This window comes from Nuphar pumila, chromosome 2 (genome assembly GCF_984573655.1).
Source record: "Nuphar pumila chromosome 2, dmNupPumi1.hap1.1, whole genome shotgun sequence".
Taxonomy (NCBI): Eukaryota; Viridiplantae; Streptophyta; class Magnoliopsida; order Nymphaeales; family Nymphaeaceae; genus Nuphar; species Nuphar pumila.
The window spans coordinates 111,408,143-111,434,284 of NC_143250.1; the positions used below are offsets into that span (position 1 = coordinate 111,408,143).

The 26,142-nt window shown below is 37.4% G+C and overlaps 1 protein-coding gene across 2 annotated transcripts in view; it reads left to right on the forward strand.

The window, feature by feature from the left end:
* LOC149846745 (uncharacterized) overlaps positions 1 to 5,815 on the forward strand; it is a 32,628-nt gene extending 26,813 nt beyond the window's left edge. For both annotated transcript variants that reach the window (XM_089998132.1, XM_089998133.1), the window contains 7 exons: positions 16 to 80; positions 936 to 1,111; positions 1,666 to 1,796; positions 1,897 to 1,984; positions 3,823 to 4,036; positions 4,437 to 4,543; positions 4,840 to 5,815. In XM_089998132.1, coding sequence (XP_089854258.1) covers positions 16 to 80; positions 936 to 1,111; positions 1,666 to 1,796; positions 1,897 to 1,984; positions 3,823 to 4,036; positions 4,437 to 4,543; positions 4,840 to 5,289 — 1,231 coding nt within the window. In that variant the 3' untranslated portion in view covers positions 5,290 to 5,815. The remainder of the gene's footprint in view (positions 1 to 15; positions 81 to 935; positions 1,112 to 1,665; positions 1,797 to 1,896; positions 1,985 to 3,822; positions 4,037 to 4,436; positions 4,544 to 4,839) is intronic.
* Positions 5,816 to 26,142: the final 20,327 nt, after the last annotated feature.

Sequence of the window (26,142 nt, forward strand, 5' to 3'; positions counted from 1 at the left end):
TTCATGCTGTTGCAGGAAATATGTTTCAAGTTTCAGATCTGCTCGCACTGACACTAGTGGACCGTTCTTGGATACACTGGGTAATTGTGCAACTGATTTTTGTACTGTTTTATGTTCTTGCTCATGAATTAATGGCCTATTAGTTATACGAGTTCCATTTCTAATCGTTGTTTAGTTTCTTCTTTGTCCTTAGTATTAAGTTTTTAACTGTTTATGTTCTGCATTTATGGGTTTATTAGCGAGGCTGTTTCTGCTATTTGTTATTTTTTATGTGTTCTGGATATCCATGGCTGCTATGTGACAATGAGTCTTCAGTCTTGTTTATGTCTTTTATGAGATCTCTTGATCTCAGAAACTTTTAATTTTTTTCTAATAAAGAGAATTTTTTAAAAATCTTATTTTGGTCTTCTATTTGTTGTCTTCTTAAACCTTTTTGGAGTGTTGTCTTCTTAAACATTTTTGGAGTTCCTGAATCCTGGGAGTCATTGCTCAGCATTGTGTACTGTGTCGTGATAATGTACATGTTTCTTTTCCATTTGCCAGCTTCATACTGCACAAGTGTCATTTACCGTGTTTGGAAGCATTTTTCTGAATGGGAAAAAAGTTTGATTTTGCTGCTTTGTCATTTAAAACATGCAGCAACTCTTTAGATATCTGAATTTATTTATTTAATACACCATACATTTACAATAACAGTGACATCTATCTTGCAAGAATTGTAAAAATTCTTGCTTCTGGGGAAAGGCTTCTGCATATGCCAGAAAATCAACTAAGGGGTATTTCAGTTGTTTCTCCAGATCTAGTGTTTTTAATTTTTAAAAATCTGTCCCTTGTAAAATAGAAACTGAACATAATGACTCTCTTCTGCATTTCTGTGAATGTGAATCCCCTAAATCTTATGGTGTTTAATAGTCTATTCTTGGTATATATTGCAGAGTGGATTTGGCTATGCGTTCTCAGGAAGCAGTTCAAGAAATTATTGGCTGTCTTGCTGGGATGTATGTCAGTTGCCATTCTTCTAGCAGAGGCTACACTTCTTCCAAGTGGTGTTGATCTATCTCTTTTCTCCATTCTGATAAAAACAGTTGGAAAGCAAGAGATGCTTGTGCAGGTTATTGCAGATATAGTTTTCATTATCATGCCATTCGTTTATGATGTTGTTAGCCTCAGTGTTGTCACCATCCTTATTTGAAGAGGCAAAAGTTGGGGCATGGACCCTGCCAGAAAAAAATTGGGATTCGAGTTTGGATGGGGTCTATATAATTAAATTTACAAGTTGCCAAGTTTGGCTTCGGCCTCACTCGGAATTTTAAGCCTGTGTTGGATTCAAATTTTTTTTGTTCTTGGCTTATGTGCTTGGTTATGGTAGATGTTCATTTAAGCCATCATATTTTATCTTACTAGCCTTCTTTTAATGTTTCATTCAATTCATATTCTGACATACTATTTCCATTAAGATATTCTAATAGAAAAGTAGCAGCATTCATACAATTGTGGTCAGTCTTTTTACGTTCTCTCTCTCTCTCTCTCACAAAAAAAAAACAAATTGGTCAGTCTGCGTGATGACACTAATAATTCTAACATCTCACAATAATGTTTTTTCTCATGCATCAATGAATCGTTTCAGTGTATGGTCTGTTATTAATTTGATCAAGTCTTATGCAGATTGCTGCATTTGTTCCTTTAATGTACATGTGCATTTGTACATACTATTCCTTATTCAAGATTGGGATGCTGATGTTCTACTCCTTGACTCCAAGGCAAACAAGCTCAGTGAGCTTGCTTATGATATGTTCGTAAGTATCTCAGACAATGCTAGTTACAAAGAAGTTTGCTGTTGTCATTGTCGAACTTTGAACTGTAATAACAATGACATATATTTAATGCCTTTGCTAGGATGGTTGCTCGGTATGCTCCTCCAATATCTTACAACTTTTTAAATCTTATCCGACTTGATGGAGATGCCAAAACTACTTTTGAAAAGGTGAGATTCATTTAATCGTGGCTACTAGGATCAAATATGATATCTGATGTATTACGGAACTCTTAAATGTTATAGGTGGAATGATCTCATCTGTTCCAATATGAATATTGTTGGGTTTCAGGACCTGTTTTATCAATCGCTGATATGTTATATTTTGTTGCATCTGCCTTTTCTGAAGATGCTGATGATAACTTGCTTCATTTTGTGAAGTCATTTAGTCATTGGATCAATTGCTCATTTTGAAATCATGTTTGTTGTTCTAGTTAATAATGTCCTCAGCTGTGTCACATGGATACCACTGTAGATATGGGAATACAGCCATTTTTTATGAAGTTTCCGATATGACTTGTATATAAGGGAGATGCAGAATGGGAGTTGAAATGGAGTATCCATGTGACATAGGTTTTAAGGCTTGTGAGACGTGGAGGTAGAAATGACCAATAAGCAATGATGGAAATGAAGTTCACTTCTGTTTTTTTTAATGGCTTAAATATGTATATTTAAAGTCAGGAAAGATGAAAAGAAAACATATATAAAAATAAAAATGGCAACAGAAAAGTGGTTTTCTTTCTGGAATTTTAAACTTTTAACAGTGCATGGTGTAGTTAATGCATGATTTACTTGGGTTGATGGCCGCATTGTTTTAGGCTTTTAGCTTGTGGATATTGAGCTAGTGGTTTAAGTAGGTTGCATTCCTCTTAGAGGCAAGAGGTTCAAAGGGACCAAGGAACCCAGTTTGGTAACCACTAATCACTGGGTCTGACAGTCTAGGGATGACACCAATAATTATGTGTGTCCTTTCAACCTTTCTCGCATATTATGCCTACACTAAAGGTGGGTGCATGCTAATGCTATATGCATACTTATGATATGAGCATGCTAATAAGTGCATGCTAATGTTATGCAAATGCCAATGGTATGGGCAGCATGATGGTAAGTGCATGCCAATGATGAAATGCATGATAATGAGAAGTGCATGTTAATGCTATATGAATGCTAAGAATAAGGACAGCATAATGATGTGCAAGCTAATGTGAATGTGCAACATGTAGATGTGACTTGCTTAAGATGTTATGTGTTTATATGTTACACGATGAAATATAATGTCATGCTTCCAAAGGTATTAGCTCATAATTGAGCTTGTGGTTCAGAAGAACCATTGTGGTGCCGTATGGGCAGGTGTGATGTTGTGTGTGGCATATTTGTGACTGTGCTGTAATGCATTGATATGATGCATGCACATGTGATGGCCCGGGGTTGGGCACGTGGTTGAAAGAGACAGTGAGGTGCTGCAAGTGCACCCAAGTCTATAAAAATTGATTTACATGCAGACAACCCCAATTAATGCCCGAATGGTTTAAAGGCAGCGGCGCTTATCATCAACACCACTACCAATAACAGCAAGAATAGTAAGCAGTGGCATTATGATCACACTCTGCGATCATATTAATCAGCATCACAATTCATCATAGTAGCATCATTATCAACAGTGAGCATCATTGTATCATGGCAACCACCACTGCCATGGTTGTGATTGTCATCATCATGTTTCCTTGACCTTCTTTAAACCTGTTTTTATCTTCATCTTTTCATCATTATTGTCATCATTAACCACAACCTTTATCATGCATGTCTTATCGTGACTGGAATAATATAATTCTCAATCTAGAGTCTTCTATTTGTCTCCTGATGCATGTTCCAATCCCTTTTTCTGTCATAGCTTCTCTAATGTCATTCTGTTATAAGTATTGTGGTTTTGAGTATTTCATCATCTTTTGCAAATGTTTTAATTTTATGTATATCGGAAATCTGTAACCTTTTCTGTTGGATGTGTGCAGTGGATGGGAAACATAGATGATGCTGTCCCGTTCTTTGGACGAGGGTTTAACAAAATTTATCCACTCATTATGGTTGTTTACACGTTGTTGGTTGCAAGCAATTTCTTTGATAGAGTAATTAATTTTTTTGGTAGCTGGAAAAGGCTCAGATTTCAAAATGATGCTGAAGATATGGATGGGTTTGATCCATCAGGAGTTATCATCCTCCAGAAAGGTAAACTAAAAGAATCGTTTTATCTAATTGTATCCTCTCAACATTATTTTCTGGTCTCCCTTGGATTCAAGGCGGGAGATACCTGAAAACTTTGACATGCGAATTTCATTAATGATGTATTTAGATTCTGCACTGCTAAAACCAACATCTGTGGAACACTCGTAGTTGGTCAAACAAGAATTCTGCCGACTCGGTGTGATTACAATAGGCACCAGCATGGGTGCCTGTTTAATCTTCAACAAATCTGTGGAATTTATTTACCAATATGCCTAAGCATCTGGGGAACATATTGGTGTAGACTAAGTGCATGGAAAATCTTTACCACCACTCAAAACACAGACGAAAGAGTATGGCATGGTTTCATATATATTTATATATTTGGATTCTGGTTTATCTTCAGAGCGGTCCTGGCTTGAGCAAGGATCCAATGTTGGGGAGCATGTTATCCCGCTGGCTAGAAATTTCAATGACGTAAGTTCCGATGTGGAATCTGCTAGCATGCCCATGGTACGTTTCCTTCTATGTTGTGGAATTCAAGTAGTACTGCCTTTTCTTGATAAAATATATTTCAATTAAATGAAACCCTAGGTTACTTCCAAATGGACTCCACAAATCCAAGAAAGATTATATCAACCCATCATCTTGTTTTACTCAAAACCATTAGATGGTTGATGAGACCTTTTTGTGCTTGGCTTCCTAATCTATTACTTGTTGGTTGATTTAATAGAACTATATAAAGATAACCATTTGACATTTTCATCTCTCTGCCTCCTGAACGTGACTTGGTCAATGATCCTGTTCAGAAATCTGCCAGAAGTGAGAAAGGTTCTGCAGAGAAAGTCCCCAACTATGATGGGAGAAGGTCTCACTTGAAAACTCTCAAAGATGATGATTGGAGATACGAGAATGGCCGAGAAAGCATTGCGAGCAAGTATGCTGCTCTCAATGATGAGCAAGGAAAAGACTTCAAGCCTTCTGCGTCATTGTCCCTGCTTGAAGCAGGCAACACCACAGATGAACCTAATTCAAAAGACTTGATAGGCAATCCATCTGGATTGGCAGGTAGATGGGTGTCAATGAAGAATAATTTTCAGAATTTCAAGGCAAATTTAGAGGCCAGGAGATTCTTGCCACTGCGCCATGTCCCAGAAAACAAACCCAATTCTGGTCCCTCAGAATCTCTGGATGAGATATTTGAAAGAATGAAAAAACGGCCAGAGAGGGACAGGGATGAGTATGGTCTCGATGATTGACATGCATACGAGAGTACTCGGGCCTACAATCTGACACCACTAACTGCTCAAGGGAAATTATATGAACCAAACGTTTCTTATGGGATGCTCAGTCCCACCATGTTTGGAAATCGAGGTGATCGATCACCGGATTAATTCCCTGAAGATAGGGAAGATTAGTTATAATACCGATACTTCACGCCTGCAAGGAGACCCACCAACACAGTTGTGATGCGAGCAAGGTATTGATCTCTACACTCACATCACATTAGCATTTACTGTAAAGAGTTAATTCAGGTGATTTCTTCATTGTACAGCTGCCAAGTCCTTGTATTTGCAAACTCTAATGATGTCTGTAAGAGGCTTTAGCCAAAGCCGTTCGCTGTGCGATTTTGTATTCATGGTAGTCTTTGTCACGTAAGCATACACGTAAAACACACAAGGGTTTGCAAAGCGCAAACCGCTCACACTCCGAGCATTGTTGATCATGTACAAGTATGTGTAAGACTGGTAATTTCTTAATGGTATTGTAAAGTGAGATGATTGTTCATGTTTGTGTAGGGGTCGTATTGCTGAACATGATTGTGTATTTCTTGTAGTGTTTGGGTCATCGTTTGGTAATTATGGCTCCTGTAAGGCCTTTGCTTCGGTCTTAAGGTTGTCCCTATGCATTAGATCATAACGTGAAGAAGCTGTCATGTCCAGTACAATCGTGTCGTGTCTGTCCTATGAGGGTGCGTGCTGACTCCTCATGATAGTGTGGAACCCTTGATCTGCTGTGGACCACTACTCTTTCTTGACCTGGGCATGGTATTTGAATTTTGAAGCAAACTGCCGTGTATGAATTATATACCATGCCATCCTTTCGGCTGGCTGTAGCCTGTAGGAATGATCAGATTTGGATCTGTTTCGTATTCTTACTGCCAAATTGGAATATATATGAAAATTGGATCTGGATTTGGTTACACTTTTTTTGGATGATTAGTATTTATCTGATTAATCCAACATTCTGCGATGCTTACATTTGAGTTTAACCTAACTTTTTTTTTTCTGAAAGGCAAGCTGGGTTTTGGCAGTCTCCTACCAGTATATAATAAAAAAAGATGTACAGTTATACAAAACACTTAAGACATAGTAAATGAGAAAATGACTCTATTTGCCTTTTGCGAATGAGAGTTTGTCACCACTCATTTTTTGATATTTGTTTAACCAATATGCACTCGCCGGGGTCGCCTGAGTGGCAGCAGGTTTAGGGAAAAAGTGCTGCTGACCCCTTCGTCCCAGGTTCCAACTCATTGAATATGTGGGTGCCTTTAATCGGTGGGCTTCAGGCTTGATGTTGGCGACTCCACTTACCTTACAAGGGATGGGTCCATTAAGTGGCCTGCTTCTTGGTGAGGGTTCCTTTTCATTAAAAAAAGAAAAACCCAATGAGATTCATTTTCTCATTTGCATGAGAATTTTAATCTCATGAGACATTATCAGACATGCTCATGTCTCATGTGTGTATGTTTTTTTTTTTATGAAGAAAGAAAACCCGGGTAACTTAACAGACCCACCTCCCTGCAATTTAAAACTCTGTGTTGAGGACTCGACCATGCAGCCTTTATGTGCCCCAACCGTGATAAAGCAACCACTGCCCCCATGTGCCAGCAGAATTCGATCATGGGCCTTCAGCATGACACAGGACCTCACCTGCCACATTGGTAACCACCACAGTGGTAAACATGCTCGAGTCTGTTAAGTTGGTCCTTCAGAGCGTGTTTGACTTGCCAGAAAAATCCCACGGCTGGGACAAAGTGGCCCCAGTGGTGGGCATCTTGTGTTTGATACATACAGGACAAAGAGTGTCCGTGCGACTGGTTGTCTATAACACATCAGCACAGGACGCACTGGTGGGTTCTGGACAAACGCTGCCTGAACGCACATACGTATCACACTTGGTTAATCACATTAGGACGTGAAAAGATCAAGTGCAAGATGATTGCACAATTATTTGTGCATTAAGCACCTGATCACCTTCCATCTTGGGGACAGGCCTGTCAGTTGTGGGGCCCAAGGCCTGATGGAGGGCAATCAGGGACTTAATGCACAAATTTTGTGCCACGTGATTGCACCCGATCTGGACTCCATTACGACAGGGTCAGGGGTCCACCGACCATCACTATTGTGAGTCCAGATCAGGTGCAATCACATGGCACAAAATCTGTGCATTAAGCCCCTGGTTGCTTTCCATCAGGCCTTGGGCCCTACAACTGACAGGTCTATCCCCAGGATGGAGGGTGATCAGGTGCTTAATGCACAAATATTTGTGCAATCATATTGCACCTGATCTTTTCACGTAGTAACGTGATCGACCAAGTGTGATACATATGGTTGTGTTCAGGCGGCGTTTGTCCAGAACCCACCAGTGCGTCCTGTGCTGATGTGTTATAGACATAACCAGTCGCACAGCCGCTCTTTGTTCTGTGTGTATCAAACACAAGATGCCCACCACTGTGGCCGCTTTGTCCCAGCAGTGGGATTTTTCTGGCAAGTCAAACACGCTCTGAAGGACCAACTTAAATCACATCTAAAAGGTTAGATGTATAAAAAATAAGAAAAAATAAAAAATATTACAGTTTTTTATTATGGGGTTCTTTACCCACAATTGCAGTGTCAATGGGCGGGGTTAGGCTCAGACCCAGGTAGAACCAGACTTGAGCCTGATTTTTTAGTAAGGTATCGGGTCTGGACCCGGGTCCAATCAGGTCCACTTTAAGAGAAACCATACACAGTAAAATAAATTTTTTTATCATTTTTATATTAAAAAATTACAGGTCTTAATTGGAACTCGGGTCGGGCCCGGTATAAAATTTCACAAACTATACCCAGATCCATGTATTAATTGGACCTTTGGGTCCGGACCCGGGTTTTAATCGGGTCTTATTATTTATCACCACAAGAGATCATGTGATTTGACAAAACACAAACTTTTGTGTTTTGAAATCACCACCATCCAGTGTGAGTGTTGATGTCATCATTTCACAATACATGGAAAAAAATTGTGTTTGGTCAAATTACTTGATTTGTCCTCTAGTGTAGCTAATATAATCCCTTTGATTCGTGTGCCCTTTCTTGAAAATGGTTTTCCTCTCCATGCATAGAAAAAAATAAAAAATGATTGCTTTGTACAACAAAAATGATGCATTTTCTAAAATGGGTCATAATTTTTGAAATCCCCCATGCCCAAATTCACAAAATTTTAGTTATAAAAAAACCTTTTTACCCTTCCATACAGGTTAATAGCGACAATATATCGCATTGCTATTGCCTTATTTCTCACCACTATAGCTTTTGTTGAGTAATAACAATCATATTTATAGCTCACTGTTAAATGGTGAACCAACACCAACGAAGAATCTCGTCAGAATTGTAAACACCAATATTGGTGTGATAATCTTTAACGATGAGGTTGTTTTAATGGTGAGATACCTGGCTCACTATTATAGAATACCTATAGATTATTCTAGCAAGTTACTATTCTCGTTGTTATAGGCTATAACGGCGAGATCCCTATTCACTGTTATGGGCTATACAGAGAGAATTAACTTGCTAGTATAGGCTATAACAGTGAGACATGGATCTCACCATTATAGGATATAAACCTGCAAACAAAAAACTAAAAGTTAGTTTTCATTTTTTTTTAACAACATGAGGCAACATTTAAGAATGAACAAAGAGATTCAGCAATACAAATTGCAGCATATCATATTTAAAAGCTTCATCAATTTCACTAACAAATTCATCAATTTCATATGGACAATTGAACTTACATTGAATTTTGTCACCAAAAAAGGATTAGGCTGAACCATTTCTCAGCTCAGTCACATGATGATAATATATTAATAATAACATGAAAAGGCAGGAAAGTCATTCCCTTAAATAAGGAGACAAAATCAATGACCACATACCTAATAAGCATCTTTAGGCAAAGTTAGTGAAAGTTCCAGGATTAACTAATTTTCACATGGCAGGGCTAGTCATGCCATGTTTTTTTTAATGAGCAACTATGAAACCAACTCTGGCATTTTTCAAACTGAACTTTATACAATTAACAAATATAATAGGAATAATTACATCTTTCACTCTTCCCTTTTCGTCTTTTCTTTATCAAAACATATATTCACTGACATAATTTTTTTTTTTAGAATTAATTGTACTTGACCCATTTTCTTAGAAATAGGCCAAAATAGAGAACAAAGCAAAAAAAACATGCCAAGATACATGGCCATTCATACCTCTATATGAATGGCTTTAAATAATTACCACTTATTCCATATAATTACTAAGGGAGAACACATACATCAATCTGGTTTAAACATTGGATTTGAAAACAAAGCCTGTAGCGTGTACACTTATAAATGCATGCTTTTATGAATATGCTGTAATTAGCATTTACAATCTCATAAGCTCAAAGAAGAAATATTGGTAATTAAAAAAAAAGACATATACTATTAGTTTTTTATGGGATTTTAACCTCTCTCTCTCTCTCTCTCTCTATATATATATATATATATATATAACAACAACAACAACTACGCCTTCATCCCAAAACAATTGGGGTCGGCGATATGAACCAAAAAAGAAAATCATTCTGGGTCCTCCACATGAATCCTTCTCCTCCAATCATTTCTATCCAATGCCATGTCCTCGGTGAGGTTCAAAGCATTCATATCCTTTCCTATCATCTCCATCCAAGTCTTCTTAGGCCTACCTCGACCTCTTTTGACTAATATATTTTTCCATTTGTCCATCCTTCTAACTAGAGCATCATTAGGCCTTCACCGAATATGTCCAAACCACCGTAAACGATTTTCTTTCATCTTATTTTCAATGGATGCAACGCCTACCTTCTTACGTATCTCCTCATTTCGAATCTTATTTTTTATTGTATTTCCACACATCCATCGAAGCATACGCATCTCAGCTACACTCATTTTTTGAATATGATGTATCTTGGCAACCCAACATTCCGTACCTTATAATAAAACGGGCCTAATTGTCATCCTAGAAAACTTTTCCTTCAACCGCAATGGCATTCTACGATCGCACAACACTCCAGTTGCACTTTTCTATTTCATCCACCCAACCTTTATCCTATGGTTTACATCTCCATTAATTTCTCCATCATTTCGAATGATAGATCCCAAATATTTGAAACAGTCATCCACTAATATTTTTTGCTCGCCAAGCTTCACTACACTCTCATCACTACTGCGTTGCTTACTAAACCGACAATCCATAATTTTGTCTTACTCTTACTCAACGTAAAACCTCTTGCTTCCAATGTCTGTCTCCATAATAGTAACTTCGCATTAACCCCAACTCTAGACTCATCAATCAAAACAATATCATCAGCAAACAACATACACCACGACATATTTTCTTAATTTGATTTCGTAAGCTCATCCATCACTATAGCAAATAGGAAAGGGCTTAATGTAGATCCTTGATGTAACCCAACAGTTATAGGAAAATTGTTTGTCACCCCTCCACAAGTGCGGACATTGGTTACCACTCCTTCATACATATCTTTAATTATACTAATGTACTTGAGAGAAACACTTTTCTTCATCATTATCCACCAGAGAACATCCCTAGGTACTCTATTGTATGCCTTCTCTAAATCAATAAAAACATATGCAAATCTTTGTTCCTCTCTCTATATCTCCCAATAATTTGTCTAAGAAGATGTATAGCTTTCATAGTTGATCTTTCAGGCATAAAACCAAATTAATTCTCCGATATCATGACAACCTTCCTCAACCTATGCTCAATCACCCTCTCCCAAAGTTTCATAGTATGACTCATGAGTTTTATACCATGATAGTTTGTGCAATTTTGTATGTCACCCTTATTCTTATATAGAGGCACCAAAGTATTCTTCCTCCAAGTCCTTAGGCATCTTATTTGTCCGCAAATCTTGTTAACAAGATTTGTCAACTATTCTAAACCATTCTCACTCAAGCATTTTCAAGCCTCGATAGGTATACCATCTGGTTCAACTGACTTTCTTGATTTCATTTTCTTTAAAGCCTCTGCAATTTCTCTCTTTTAAATCTTGCGCATGAAGTCACGATTCATCTCATGAGAAGGAATGGAGAAGTCTCCAAGATCCTGAGCATGACTTTCATTAAATAGTTTATCAAAATAATCTTTCTATCTCTCCTTAATCTCCTCATCTTTGACTAAAACCCTTTGAGTTTCATCTTTGATACATCTAACCATACCCAGATCCCTCGATTTCCTATCTCTCATCTTTGCAAGCTTATAAATATCTTTCTCTCCCTCTTTGGTATCCAACTTGTCATAAACCTCCTTATATAACTTATCCCTCGCGTTTCGAATTACTTTCTTAGCTTCCTTTTTTTCTACCATATACTTTTCCAAATTCTCTTTATCATGACTTTTACTTAGATTTCTATAATACTATCTTTTAACCTTAATAGCTAATTTGACATCCTCGTTCCACCATGATGTATCCTTACCTAGCAGTGCATCGCCTTTAGACTCACCCAATACCTCCTTATCCACCTTTTTCATGCAACCCGCTATCTTATTCTACATTGGTTCTGAATCTTCTTCGAGACACCAATCAACTTCCTTAACTACCTGCTCTACAAACATTCATTGTTTAGCTCCTTTCAGTGCCCACCACTTAATTCTAAGATCTATCTTATATCTATCCCTTTTGCGACATTTTCTAATTCTAAGATCTAAAATTAAGACTCTATGTTGTGTAGCTACACTTTCTCCTGGTATAACTTTACAATCTATGCAACAACCCCTATTTCTCTTTTTAAGTAGGAAAAAATCTATCTGACTCGTATTAACCCCACTTTTAATTGGTACGGTGAGACTCCCTCTTCCTAAACCAAGTGTTGGCTAAGATCATATCATGGGACAAACCAAAATCTAAAATCCTTTCTCCACTTTCGTTTCTTTCTCCTATACGATAGCCTCCATGGATACTCTCAAATCCATCCCTACTAATGCCTACATGTCCATTAAGGTCACCGCCGATGGAAAATCCTATCTCCATGAGATATACCTTGTACTACTCTGTCTAAATCTTCCCAAAATTGGCACTTAATGGAATAATCTAAACCTACTTGAGGTGCATAAACACTAATAATATTAATGATATCCGTACCTAATACTAATTTAATAAGTAAAATCCCATCACCCTTCCTACGGACCTCAACTATATTATCTATAAACTCACGACTAATAACAATCCCTACTCCATTCCTTTTCCTATTTATTCCTGTATACCAAATTTTATATCCCCAAGGGTCTATCACTATTGCCTTCTCACCTACCCATTTGGTCTCTTGTAAACATAAAATATCAATCTTTCTCCTACACATAACATCTACTAACTCTACCAACTTACTAGTTAAAAACCCTATGTTCCAAGTGGCTAACCTAATTTTATGGTCTTGAACTATCATCTTTACCTTCATCCGTCCAACAAAGTGAGGAAATCCTTGCCTATTTGACACCGCACTCGAGCACCGGTGTGACCCAACGCTTCTGGGTGATGACCTAGCAACCCTTAGCCATTTATCACTGCCTCCTGGCCTATAAGTACAACGCATCGCTCTGTAGAGAACGCCCCAATGAAATTCTCATATTGGTTCATATTCAAAGGTTGTGACTAAGTTTTTATGCTGGCTGTCACTGGCCTACCACAACTCTCCTCCTATATTAGGGCTTGGTACCGATTAGAAAGAGAAAAAGGATTTACACACAAAAACCCTTGATGATGAATCATAACCAAAACAAAAATGCAGCACAATGATTGATAAATCCTATTTGTGTGAGGAAAGCATACCTGAAGGCCTCAACAATGCCTGAAAACCAAAGATCATGTAGGGTTCTCCGACGAACAGTGGTCAGTGTTTCCTGAAAAACAAAACAAAACAAAACAACATAGAAAGAAACCACCGTGCAGAAAAATGCCCCAATCGTGAGGGAAGAGGCCGAAAACCACCGTGCAGGAAAAGCCCCAATCTTAAGGGAAGGAAGAGGCCTCTTTCTAACCCTCCAATCATGAGGGAAGAGGCCGAAAACTACCGTGCAGGAAAAACTCCAATCATGAGAGAAGAGGCCAGAACCCACCATGCAGGAAAAACCCCAATTGTGAGGGAAGAGGTCGGAACCCACCGTGCAGGAAAAGCCCCAATCGTGAGGAAAGAGGTCTGATCTGCCAGACCTCAGGCCCCAATATAGATGAGAAAACCAAAAAGAACGATCTGCTGAAACAGAGGGCTCAAGCAAACTCTAGAACGAGAGAAGCCTACTTCTTGAGACACCACTCTGCATATCGAGTCAATCCTTGACCAGATGCACCTGTGGGAGACGACGTCAAGGGTTCTCCGGCGAGGGTCGTCGGAGAGTGCCGAATGGGGTGTTGCCGAAAGATGTCGCAGGGGAAGACACTGGTGCAGGGGGTTTGGAGAATTGAGGAAGATGGGGGCGAGGGGGACAAGGGGTTTGACTGAGGGTTGTTGGTAGAAGAAGACTGTCAGCGAGGGTCGTCGGCGAGTGCACAAGGTTCTCCGGCGAGGGTCGTCAAGGAGTGCACAAAGGAAAGGAAAGGTGGACGGCGCAGTGGGAGACACCGGTGCAGAGGGTTTGGCGAGGGTTTGACAGGGTTCACCGGCGTCGGCGGTGAAGCCGCAACAGAGACTATTCGCTTATAGGGTCGAATATCGAATATAGAGTTTGTTGAAACAGAGGGCTCAAGCAAACTCTCTCTCTCTATATATATATATATATGTATATATATATATAATATATATATATATATATATATATATATATATATATAAAATAAAATAAAAATAGGCAAGCAAAAAGTGCTTTTAACATATTGAAAAATTGTTTACTTGGAATTGAATATTAGATGGTGCTTGTGGGAAAAGCTTCGCATTTCCTCAGATTATACTATATAATATTTTTCAATGGGTCAAGTGTGCTCACTTGCCTTGCATTTCAAGCAACCTTCAATTTCACCCTCTTATGCAAACCCCTCATGCCACAAAAAAGATGTTTTTCGCAAGTTGAGATCTCACACACTGAAAACCATGTGAGTCTTCTTTCTTTCATTTTTTTGTTAGCTTCTTCTTTTGATGTTTTCTTAATTGTTGAATCTTCGGCTGCGTCGCCTCCAGCTAAAAAGATAGCTCTAGAACTTAGATCTGACTGCAGAAGGATGATTTGAATGGAATAATAAATGCACCCATCCCTTCACATGTCTGTACCGCTCCCTTAGAACCTTAGCAAAGACCTCTCGATATGTCATCGACAAGACAACTTGCGAAAAAGATGTTGAACTTTCAATCTTCACATATTGCAGCTTCGTCTGCACACCGTTCACAAATGGTTATCAATAACTAATGATAATGAACAAAATAAAATGAATGAATGCGGCACTACAAAGTGTGAGTTACTTATAAAAGTATTTTCTGCTTTGTTGTAGATGAATGTCTTGTGATCTGAATGAGTGTGCGTTTCTTTATAGAATGCACTCACCGTCAGTTTTTGCTAATCTATTTACTCTGCAAATAACAAATTAAGAATTTATTAGATCAAACATATTTAGCACTATACTATATGAAAAAAATAAACTTATGAAATAAGAAACTCTCATATGATACCTCTGGAGGTCCGAAATCAACAGTAACATTACTTAATTGTACCTCCAGTTTAACTCTAGATAATTCATTTGATGGCCCTCTAAGCTCCACTTTACTGTCAAACTCATTCTTTTGACTACACCATGGATGATTGTGTGGTAAGAATTGAAGGTCTGCCATGTAACACGTCTTCCTGTCGAACTTCAAGCTATTTGACCATGTATCGATGTTGCAAATGGAACACACAAGCTTCCCATAGACCACTCTGATAAGTTGGCAGATGCTAAAAAATCATTGACAATCCACATTACCACTGCTCACATATGAAATATCTCTTTAGCTTATATGTCGTACATGCTAATTCCTTCATCCCATAACTCTTGTAAATCTTTGATTAAAGGTTGCAAGTAAACATCTATGTTATTTTCAGGTGCCTTTGATTTAGGGATGAGTAAGAAAAGTTGTATGAAAGGATCTTTCATATACAACCATGAAGGAAGATTATATGACAATAATACTATAGACCACATGTTGTATGACTGCCATATTTTTGAATTGATTGGAACCATTGCTTTCCAAGCCGAGACAAACATTGTGAGGTTTCGTCACGATATATGTTTTCTGTCAAACTCCTTTCACAATATAGAATTTGATGGATGAATTAGTATGTCTTCATCGCTTGCATGTCGTGTATTGTGTCACCTCATATTTGATATTGTTTCCGTTATCATGAACAAGTATTGCAACATTGACTTTACAGGAAAATATCATAACAACTTTTGAGGAACATTCTTTCTTATGCTTTTGTGTAGTTTTTATCTTGAAGTATTGCACTTTGGGCACCTTTCGTTCTTCTTATACTCCTTTTAGAAAATCACACGGTCATTCACGCATGCATCTATCTTCACGTAATCAAAACTTGTGTGATTCACAAATTTATTCTCCTCATAGTAAGAGTTTGACAATATTTTTCACTCGGGCAACGCCTCCTTCAACAAATCAATCAACATTGCGAACAATCTGTTACTCTAATTGTTTTGTTTTTAATATGTAACAACTTTAGAATGAAAGCTAGTTTTGTTAACTTTGTACAACTTGAATATAGATCATTTCAGGCATCACTCATTAAGTCTTGAAGAGGCCTATATTCGCCATCATCATCTAAAGTTGGATTTAATGTTGTTCGCATAATAACATCGTCCAACATTTCTTTGACTTGATCATGAATCTCTATTGTATTTTTGTTCTCATCATAACGCACATGCACTGCATCTACATGGGTTTGGGCCACACTCACATGAAACTAAATATATTCTGGACTGAAACCACGTCCAATAATCAAGTATAGTTTGATCAATCGTAGAACTTTAGTTTTTTTATTATTGTAGTCCGACATAGGCATCACATCCTACTAGTGGAGTCAACATGAGCACATGCCACTTCAAGAAATCTATCAATTTAAGACATATAATGTTGAGAACTTTCGTCGTAAATGTGTATCCATGATTGATCTATATTAATAGATAATGACTTCACTATATTCAATAAGAGAATCTTTCATCTGTGAGATATATTTATATATATGTTTAGTTTATAATTTATCATAAATGTATAAACCACGATAAACAAACCAGCTTATGAGCTAGGACTAATGTTGTTGTTGATTACAATGGACATTTCACTAAGAGATTATATTTGTAATCCAAATGAGTTAATCAACTATAATTAACTTTTTTCTTATCAACAATTAGTGATGCAACCCAAAATTTTGGTATATTTGTACACCGTTAATTTTTTAACCTAGTAAAATTCAACATATACATAAAAAAAACATGATTCAAAAGTCAATTTCTACTAAACTTAATATGTAAATCACATCTAGAGGTCAGATGTGAAAAAAAAAACTGAAGAAATAAAAGTATCATATTTTTGTAAAATTTGACTAAAACTAGTACTATAAATGTATGTTCATGAATATGGAGAAATATCAAATCTTTATATTAGGGTGCTCGAACGAGAGACAACAACAGGGAGATCGATGGAGGCTTCAACGTTGGTGGGGGTGCCCGAACGAGAAAGAGAGGAACAAGGAGATCAGGGGCGACTCCAACGTCAATGGGGGTGCCTAAACGAGAGAGAGAAACGACAAGATTGGTGGAGGCAGCCAGTGAGCTAAGAGGAGGAGTGGAGGTGGTGGCCGGTGGTCCGACGTGTGGTGGTCGACCGGTGGTGGCTATGTGACAGGAGTGTTGTGAGGGAGAGGTGAGAGAGAGAGATAACAAGGGCCCGATAGGCCCATTTTATAGATGTCACTCTATAACGATGACATAACTGCCGTTGGTATAGAATAAAACCCTATAATGGTGAGATCCAGATCTCATCGTTATTGATTTATAGCAACGAGATCTTCTGATTGTTAAATATAGTTGTTAAAGAACTTACCATTATACATATGTCTTTAACGATAACATATTTTTCGTTGTTATAGACACTACAAAAAATGCGTATTAGTGACAAACACTATTTGTCGCAAAATCCGTCGCTAACATGTTTAGTGACAGATTAGCAACGGCTTAGCGATGGATAACATTCATCTCATAATCCTAGTCGCTAAACTATGACAAAATTTATCCATCGCTAATTAGCGACGACTTAGCGGTAGATCATGTCCATCACTAATCCATCGCTAAATAGAGACTGATTTGGTTATGCGATGAAATTTAATCCGTCGCTAAACTGTAACGAGGGATACATATCCGTCGCTAATGCCCGTCGCCAATTTGGTGACTGACATTAGTGATGGCTTAAATTCCGTTGCAAGCCATCAACTGATTTAAATTGATGACGGATTAGCGATGGATAATATTCGTCACTAATTTAAAAAAGAAAATATTTTTTTAAATATGAAACTCGAGAAAAATTTCTCGTTATACAATTCATATAACCTGCTTATAAAAAACAAAGTACACATAAAAAATACATATATAGGAGAAATAAATTTAACACAAGTTCTAAGTTAAACAACTTTAACAACCAAATATAGTCTTTGCCAATTTATAATTAGTAACAAGTACGTCAAACAAATTAAACACATGAATCTAATGCTCGCCAAGATTCGAGGCATCATCCTCTTCATTTTCTTGATTTGCCCCTCCCTCCATGCCTCCATCTGCTCCTTTATGTTGATCATCTCCAACATCCTACAAGAGAACCAAAATGTTAGTATTTATAAACAAAATATAATAAAATAAATTATATGCAATGCACCTAATCTAATTCAACACAGTAAATGGCTGAATGGCACATAGACTAGCAATAAACTAAGGACATTAACAAAATTTAGATATGTATTCTAAGACTGGAATTTTTTTATAGTGATTCAATCATGCAGACATGTTTTCTAAGGTTGTCAAAGAATGTCACAGTGATTCACGCATGCATATATGGTTTATAAGGCTGTCAAATAAATGTGTTATGTATCACAATCATGCATATATGTGTTACAAGGCAGTAAAAAAACTTCCATAGTGATGAAATCATGCTTATATGTGTTCTAAGGATGTCAAAAAACTTTCATAGTAATTTAAACATGCTCATATGTGTTCTGAGGTAGTAAAAAAACTTTCATATTGATTCAATCATGCATATATGTGTTCTAAGGAAAATTTTATAGTAATTCAATCATGCATATGTGTGTTCTAAGGTAGTAAAACAATTTCATAGTGATGAAAGCATGCTTGTATGTGTTCTAAGGTTGTCAAAAAACTTTTATAGTGACTCAATCATGCATATATGTGTTCTAAGGTTGTCAAAAAACTTTTATATTGATTTAATCATGCATATATGTGTTTTAAGGTTGTCAAAAAACTTTCATATTGATTCAACTATGCATATATATGTTATAAGGCAGTAAAAAAAACTTTCATATATCATGCTCATATGTGTTATAAAGCAGTCAAAAAACTTTCATAGCGATTCAATCATGCTCATATGTGTTCTAAGGCAGTTAAAAAACTTTATATGTGATTCAATCATGCATATCATGTTCTAAGGCAGTCAGAATTTTTTATAGTGATTCAATCATGCATATATGTGGTATAAGGCATTAAAAAACTTTTGTATATGCTAATATCAGGCTTATATGTGTTCTAAGGTTGTTATAGTGATGAAAACATGCTTGTATGTGTTCTATGGTTGTTAAAAAACTTTCATAGTGATTCAATCATTCCTATATATGTTATAAGGCACTAAGAAAATTTTATAGTGATGAAATCATGCATATACATGTTGTAAGGTTGTAAAAAAACTTTCATAGTGATTCAATCATGCGTATATGTGTTATAAGGGTGTCATAAAAATTATATAGTGTATCAATAATGCATATATGTGTTCTAAAGGTGTCAAAAAAATTCATAGTGAGGCATACATGCATATATGTATTCAATCATGCATATACTAGCTTGAAATCTAACGACATGAAACAAATGACATGAATCTTTATACCTGACGGGCACCGAAGCTCATGTTGAATGCAGACGAAGTTCTTCTATCCAAAAAAAAGTTGCACAACTCATTATGGATAATATTGGGAATGACTTTATTTAAAAAGTACTGCATTTTGTTCTCAAGACGCTGACAAACACCATCCCAAGACATAGCAGGGTCAATCAGACGTTGGGAGTTGATGCTGACAAAAGAACTCTGAGAGCCATGGCTGCTGAAGGCAACGACTGCTGTGGTGTTCATGTTACTCCCAATCCCGAACACACAATCATTTTTGGGTTCACCGATTGAGTCACACATGCTACAGGATCAAAAGGTGGATGCTGAGTGGAGTCATCACCATATCGCTCTACCATTTGCTGCTCGTATGACTCCTAAAAAGTAATGATTAGAATATGAATTAATAATTAAGAATTACATTGTTTATGATAACGTAATTCATAATAACTTGTATATTACAATGTTTATTAATATAATAAATACATACCGATGCCGCTCTCGCCTTCTCTGATACAAAATCTTCTGTGCTCTTACGTTTATGTGTTTCAACAAACACATCCTTGTAAGACACAATGTCTTCTTTTTTTGCTTCCTGTAATGTTAAATGAGAAAAAAATTAATTAATAAGTATGCATAAATACTTACAAATTTGACTATATATATTGACGAGTTACCATTTTCTTTTGGTGGCTCCCAAAAGTCCTAGATCCACCTGTGTGTAGATGAGCATCAGGCATATTCGCCCGATTTTATGCAGCATTTGTTGAGCGGTTTCGAAATTCATTGCTCACCCACTTGTCTCACATGCCCTCCCAATAATCTCTCCTGATAGTAGAAGGCCGATGACCCTTCCACTACAGTTGATCATCTATCCCACAAGCTGTTTTTTTTGCTGCAGTCTTCATATTGTGCAGCATATCAAAAAATCGATTGACAACCACCTTCTGCCATACTACCCTCACGTCTTTCTCCTCGTTCGCAGTAGCAAAGCGATGGGAAGCCTATAAATACTTTTAGAAAGTTAGCACACATGAGTATAACAAAAAATTAAATATGAAACATATTTGTTATGATAAACGATTACATACCATGAATGAGGACATTAATCTGTCTAACACTTCCGTCGGGTACTCTTTCCATTGCGTGACTGGTCCTGGAAGATGCTGCAGTAGTGACTTCTTAATTTCTCATATTACTTTTTGCTGCTCGAACCTCGCAGTGCACATGAATTGATACACATTAACAATCGACTATCGATATACACTATTTATAAGATAAGTATTAGACAAGTGACAATGAAATACTTACGGTCGACTATCGATATACACTATTTGAATGAGTCATCGTGTGTCAGACTGAGAAGACCCTGCATCCGGCATTGTCTCCTGATGTGTATGAGTAACTAGTGTAGGTGGGTCATGTGTAGGCGAAACATCATCTACAGAATAATGAGTTAGAATTTCACATAATGCACTTTTAAACTAATCAAGTATACAATTATTTAAATGATATACCTATCAAAGCATTGCGTGAAGATGAAGGCTGAGACTGCCTATCACTGAGGTGAGATCCTATAAAGATGATTAACAAGTAACAATGTTTATATCAACATATAAGCAAAAACATAATGAATGCCTATATTTGAATATAACACAAAGACATTTACCTAATGATGTCCCACGACCTCCACTTGGTCCTCGACCACTGTGACTTCCACGAACCATATTCTAACAAATAAAAATGTTATTTGAATCAGTTACATGATATGCATATTCATGGATACATATTCGAATCGAAAATAACTTCATGCAAGCATGGATACAGTCACATCAAACGTGGAAATACATTCAAATCATTCATAGCATATCAATGTCAAACATGTACCTGCAGCAAACACACTCTAATATTCTGCTAAGTACTACCTCTTCAAACATGGCAATACATTCAAATCATTCATAGCACTTAAATATGTATTTCACTAGATCGAGTATGCTTCCTCATCAATTGTTTCACTTTCATATTTTTCTTCTTCCTCCTCTTCTTTGTCTTCTTTTACATTGAGCATCCATCCACTTGGTATATCATTTGGATCACATTCTTTCATACGTATGCCATCAGACAATGAAGATGTGACATGCAGACCATGTGTGACATTGTGACCATATGAGAAGTCATACATATCATTTGATTGATAATATTCAACATCTTCAACAATCTTGTCTTCTTGTAACTGATCATACTCGGGGTATAGTTTAGACTTCACCTTGCAAACCACCCACCATTCATTTCTATCTGACTTCCTTGTATTCGTATATGAAATATAATAAACTTGTTGAGCTTGCGATGATAATATGAATGGTTTATATGTTTCGAACCTTGATTTATGATTTACCTCCATAATGCCTGAGGCTTTGTCGACTCTTATTATTGTGGGATCAAACCAATGACACTTGAATAAAGTTAACCTGTTATTTATGCCTAAGTAAGTGAACTCCATTATTTATTCTATAATACCGTAGTAGTCAAGTTCATTTTCATTGTAATTGCTACCCTGGACACACACACACAACTATTCATCGTTGACTTATTTGCATCATAGTCTTTTGTATGGAATCGATAACCATTTACGATGTATCCGTTGTAACATTGCACAACTTTGGTCAGACCATTTTGTAAATCACATATTCTTTGGTCATTAACACCACCATGGTGGACCTACAAGCATAAACAATGTCTATAAATACGACCAATTAAGTAACATATTGTTGTTCACACAGAAAGAATGCATGTCATCATCCTTACCAACTCTTTCATCCATGCCACAAACTTATTTTCACATTTTTTTTGTAATTCTGAATCAGTTAGATGTGGAAGTTCTCTTCGTAACTCCAGATCAAATCATCTGCATTTAACAAATAATTATATTACCAAAACATGTACGTAGAGAATTAAGTGTAACATATTATGTATACTTACTCGATGTAGGGGTCGATCTCTGAGCAATTAAAAAGAATATAGATTTGTGATGCGTCTTGCTCTCGATTTTCCAAGAGTCTTGATTAACAACTGCCAAAGGACTTTCCAAGTGGTTTAAATATTGATAGTTTGTTAGTCATAATAACTTATTCTTCATCAGAGGTGGGCAAGTGTAACGTGTTGGAATGTGAGGCTCAAAGTATATAGATGAGAAATTTGAAATCTCTTCTAAAGTGTATGCCTCACAAATTGAACCCTTCACTCTTGCTTTATTCCGAACCTTTTTTTTAGGTCAAACATGCATATGTCAACAACATACATCTCGTAATACAATAAATTCTCAATAGCATTAGGGAGAAAAATCTAAAATAAATTTTACCTTTCAAATGAGTACATCCACCGATATTGCACCGGACCACCAACCCTAAGTTCATATGACAAGTGTATAATCACATGTTTCATAATGTCAAAAAATGCTAGAGAAAATATCTTCTCTAACTGACAAATAGTAGTGACGACAGAATCCTCAAAATTCTTTACCTCATCTACTACAACTTTCAATGCACACAATGTTCTAAAAAATCGACTCAACTCGGATAATATCCACTATATAGGTTTGTTTAACAAATCATGAAATGCTAGGGGAATCAACCGTTGCATGATAACATGACCATCATAGCTTTTCAACCCATACAATTGGCCCTCGTCTATTTTCACAGCCCGAGCAATGTTAGAGACGTATTGTAAACACCCCAAATTTTCACTCACCTCCTCGACAGTTCCACCAAGCATCATCATTCAACCTCTGGGATCGTCAGAGGGCAAAATGGTCATTTTCTGAGCATGGAACCTGCAAAATTTCAGATTGCATCTACAACTCTCAATTTTTCTCTATTTTTATCTCAGATGTTCAAAATTTTACTCCTGACAGGAGACAGACATCTCCAAAGTCTTGGTTCAAGATTCTATTGCATAAGACATGACATTGCATATCATTGCATGAGCATTTCAAATCACTGCACTGCACATCATGTCATTTCGAGGTTCAGAACTCTTGATTTCAAAATTTTCAATCTAGATTAGAATTTCAACTCTTTTCAAAATTGATTTCAAAACCCTGGGTCTTCAAAATTATCAATTCTTCCCATTTTACCCCCAGGACTCTGAATTTCAAAATATTTTCTCAAGAAAACGATCTGGATAGTTTTCAATATAGATTTCAGCCACTTCACCTTAGATTTTGCCCTTTTGACAATTTCAAATATCTTCCTTTTACAAAATTGCCCTACAGGGACCAACTCTCTCCAAAAATTCCTGTTTTACCAATTAGTCCAAAATTTTATAAAAATTCCAAAAAGAAGTTGTTGTTTTATCCTTATTTCAGTAAAGAAGCAATGTGGGACCCACACTGAGGTGGTGTCACACAAGCTTTTCTTTTGAAAATTTGAATTTTGAAAAACCCAAAAAATATAGGAGCCTTGTCCCCTGGATTGGTGCCACTTGTCTTTTTTCTCTCCTCCCATTTCCATGCCAAGTGTCAGTGTGGGGCTACCTTAAGAATCCGCCACATGTCATCCCATTTATCTGCCATGTGTCACCCTACCCATCCTGCGCCATGTGTCATTCCAAAGATCACCAGGAGATGCCAAGTGTCATAGGTTGTCCTGTCCAGAAAAAGTGGAGCTTGTCTCCTCTGAGGTGGCGCCACTTGAAGTGTGTCTCCTGCAGAGGACACGTGTCAACCTCTCCCAGAAAAAGTAGCCTGACACATGTCTCTCCCTAATTTTCTCAGAAAAGTAGGAGACACATGTCATCTCCAGCTTCCTTTAGAAAAAGTAGAAGACACATGTCACTCCCTGCTTTTCTCAGAAAAAGCAAGTGACACATGTCACCCTCTGCTCTTCTCAGAAAAAGCAAGGGACACGTGTCTCTCTCTGCTTTCTTCAGAAAAAGCAAGTGACACATGTCACCTTCTGCCTCCTTCAGAAAAAGCTAGAATTCAAATATTCAAACTCCAGGCTAGGTGGCGCAAATCCTGAACTTCACCTTTTCTATTTTGTGTGAGATGGTGCCACGTGTCCCTTTCCCTCCTTTTCCTCCCTCTTGCCACATGGCATTGTAGGAGCCACCCTGAGGTGGCGCCACATGTCCATCCTCCATTCCTCCAGGGCCAACCTCCATTTGAAATTCAAATTCTCCTATGAGGTGGCACCATTTGAGAAGGCCTCTCCAGACAGCTGACACATGTCCGCCACATGTCCAGACCTCCCTGCATTAGAAAAAGTAGAACCCCCCCCCTCTGAGGTGGCGCATTCTGCTTATTCCAGTCCTATTCTCCTGCCACATGGCATTGTAGGAGCCACTCTAAGGAACCGCCACATGTCAACCTCTCCTTTCCTGCAGAAAAGTAAAATTTGAATTCCTCTGAAGTGGCACAGTCTGCTTCCTCCACTCCTAGCCTTCTGACACATGTCAAGAGCCTCCAGAGGTGGCGCCACATGACATGCTCCTATTGTTTCCAGCTTTACACCTCAAATCTCCTTTTGAGGTGGCGCCAATCCAGAGTCCCACTTGGCTTCCTCTCTTTTATTTAATATATTTTTTAATAAAAATAGCCCCATGAGGTGGCGGCACCTGAGGGCTCCCTGCAAAAGCCAAATTCGAATTTCAAACCCCCAGATAGCACCCCCTGAGATGCCACCACATGGAGGGCTCAGATTGAGCCTGTTTGAAATTCAAATTTTTCAGAAAAATCTATAAAAACAAGGCTCCATACCCAGCCTAGGGAGACCATTTTTTTGTGAACTTGAAAATTCGACCTAGCCTTCCTGAAAATCCATTTTTTTGCACTTTGGAATTCACGCCCCTTTGGCTCAGTGAAGAAGGTGTAGTGGGTCGATTTTGGTGAACCATCCGAAGCCCGGAGCGAAGGACGAAGGAAGCTCGTGATAGCCACCCCTTTCAAGAGCTTCTACGCTGCGTAACGAAGCAAGGTGCACCTCTTTTCCCCTTGATTTGATTCCATAATTCGATTCGGGAGTCGTTTGAAGAAAGAGCTCATCCGAGAGATGGATTGAACTATTCTCATAAAACGACATACATAAAAATATTCAATTATGCTTCCTTGATGATTTTTAACATTCATGTATTTAGCTAGATTTAATTTGCATTTTATTTCATTAATTTAGCACGTTTCATGAATTAATTAGGATTAATTTAGCATTTATTTCAATTCTGCTCATTTTCAGTAGTTCTTTGTTTTTGTCAGTCAGTCCACACGTCATTTCATGCATTTATTTTTTATTAAAAATCCCCAAAAAATCACGGAATGCGTCCTTAGGTGTCCTTAGAATCTTGACAAAAATTCGGAAGCATTTGAATTTGTTTACTATGGTAAACATTCAAAATGGAAAGACGGGTTTTGTTACCCGGAATGCGTTTTGAAAATCATTTGCCGATTTGTAAAATCGAGATCTCCCTCATGGGAGATCCGATCTTCGATCAGAAAAATGTTATGAACTCGGGAAAATGTCTAATTTTTAATATGAGTTTATCAGATTTTTATGATTTCTTTTTATATCTGACAAAAATCCAAGAGTTCGGGACACGTGTCAAAGCCTGATTCGGGCCTCTGAGATTTTGGATCGACTTAGGTCGATGGTTTCTCTTTGTGTGTTACTCCAAATCCAAAACTGTAAAAAGTGAAAGT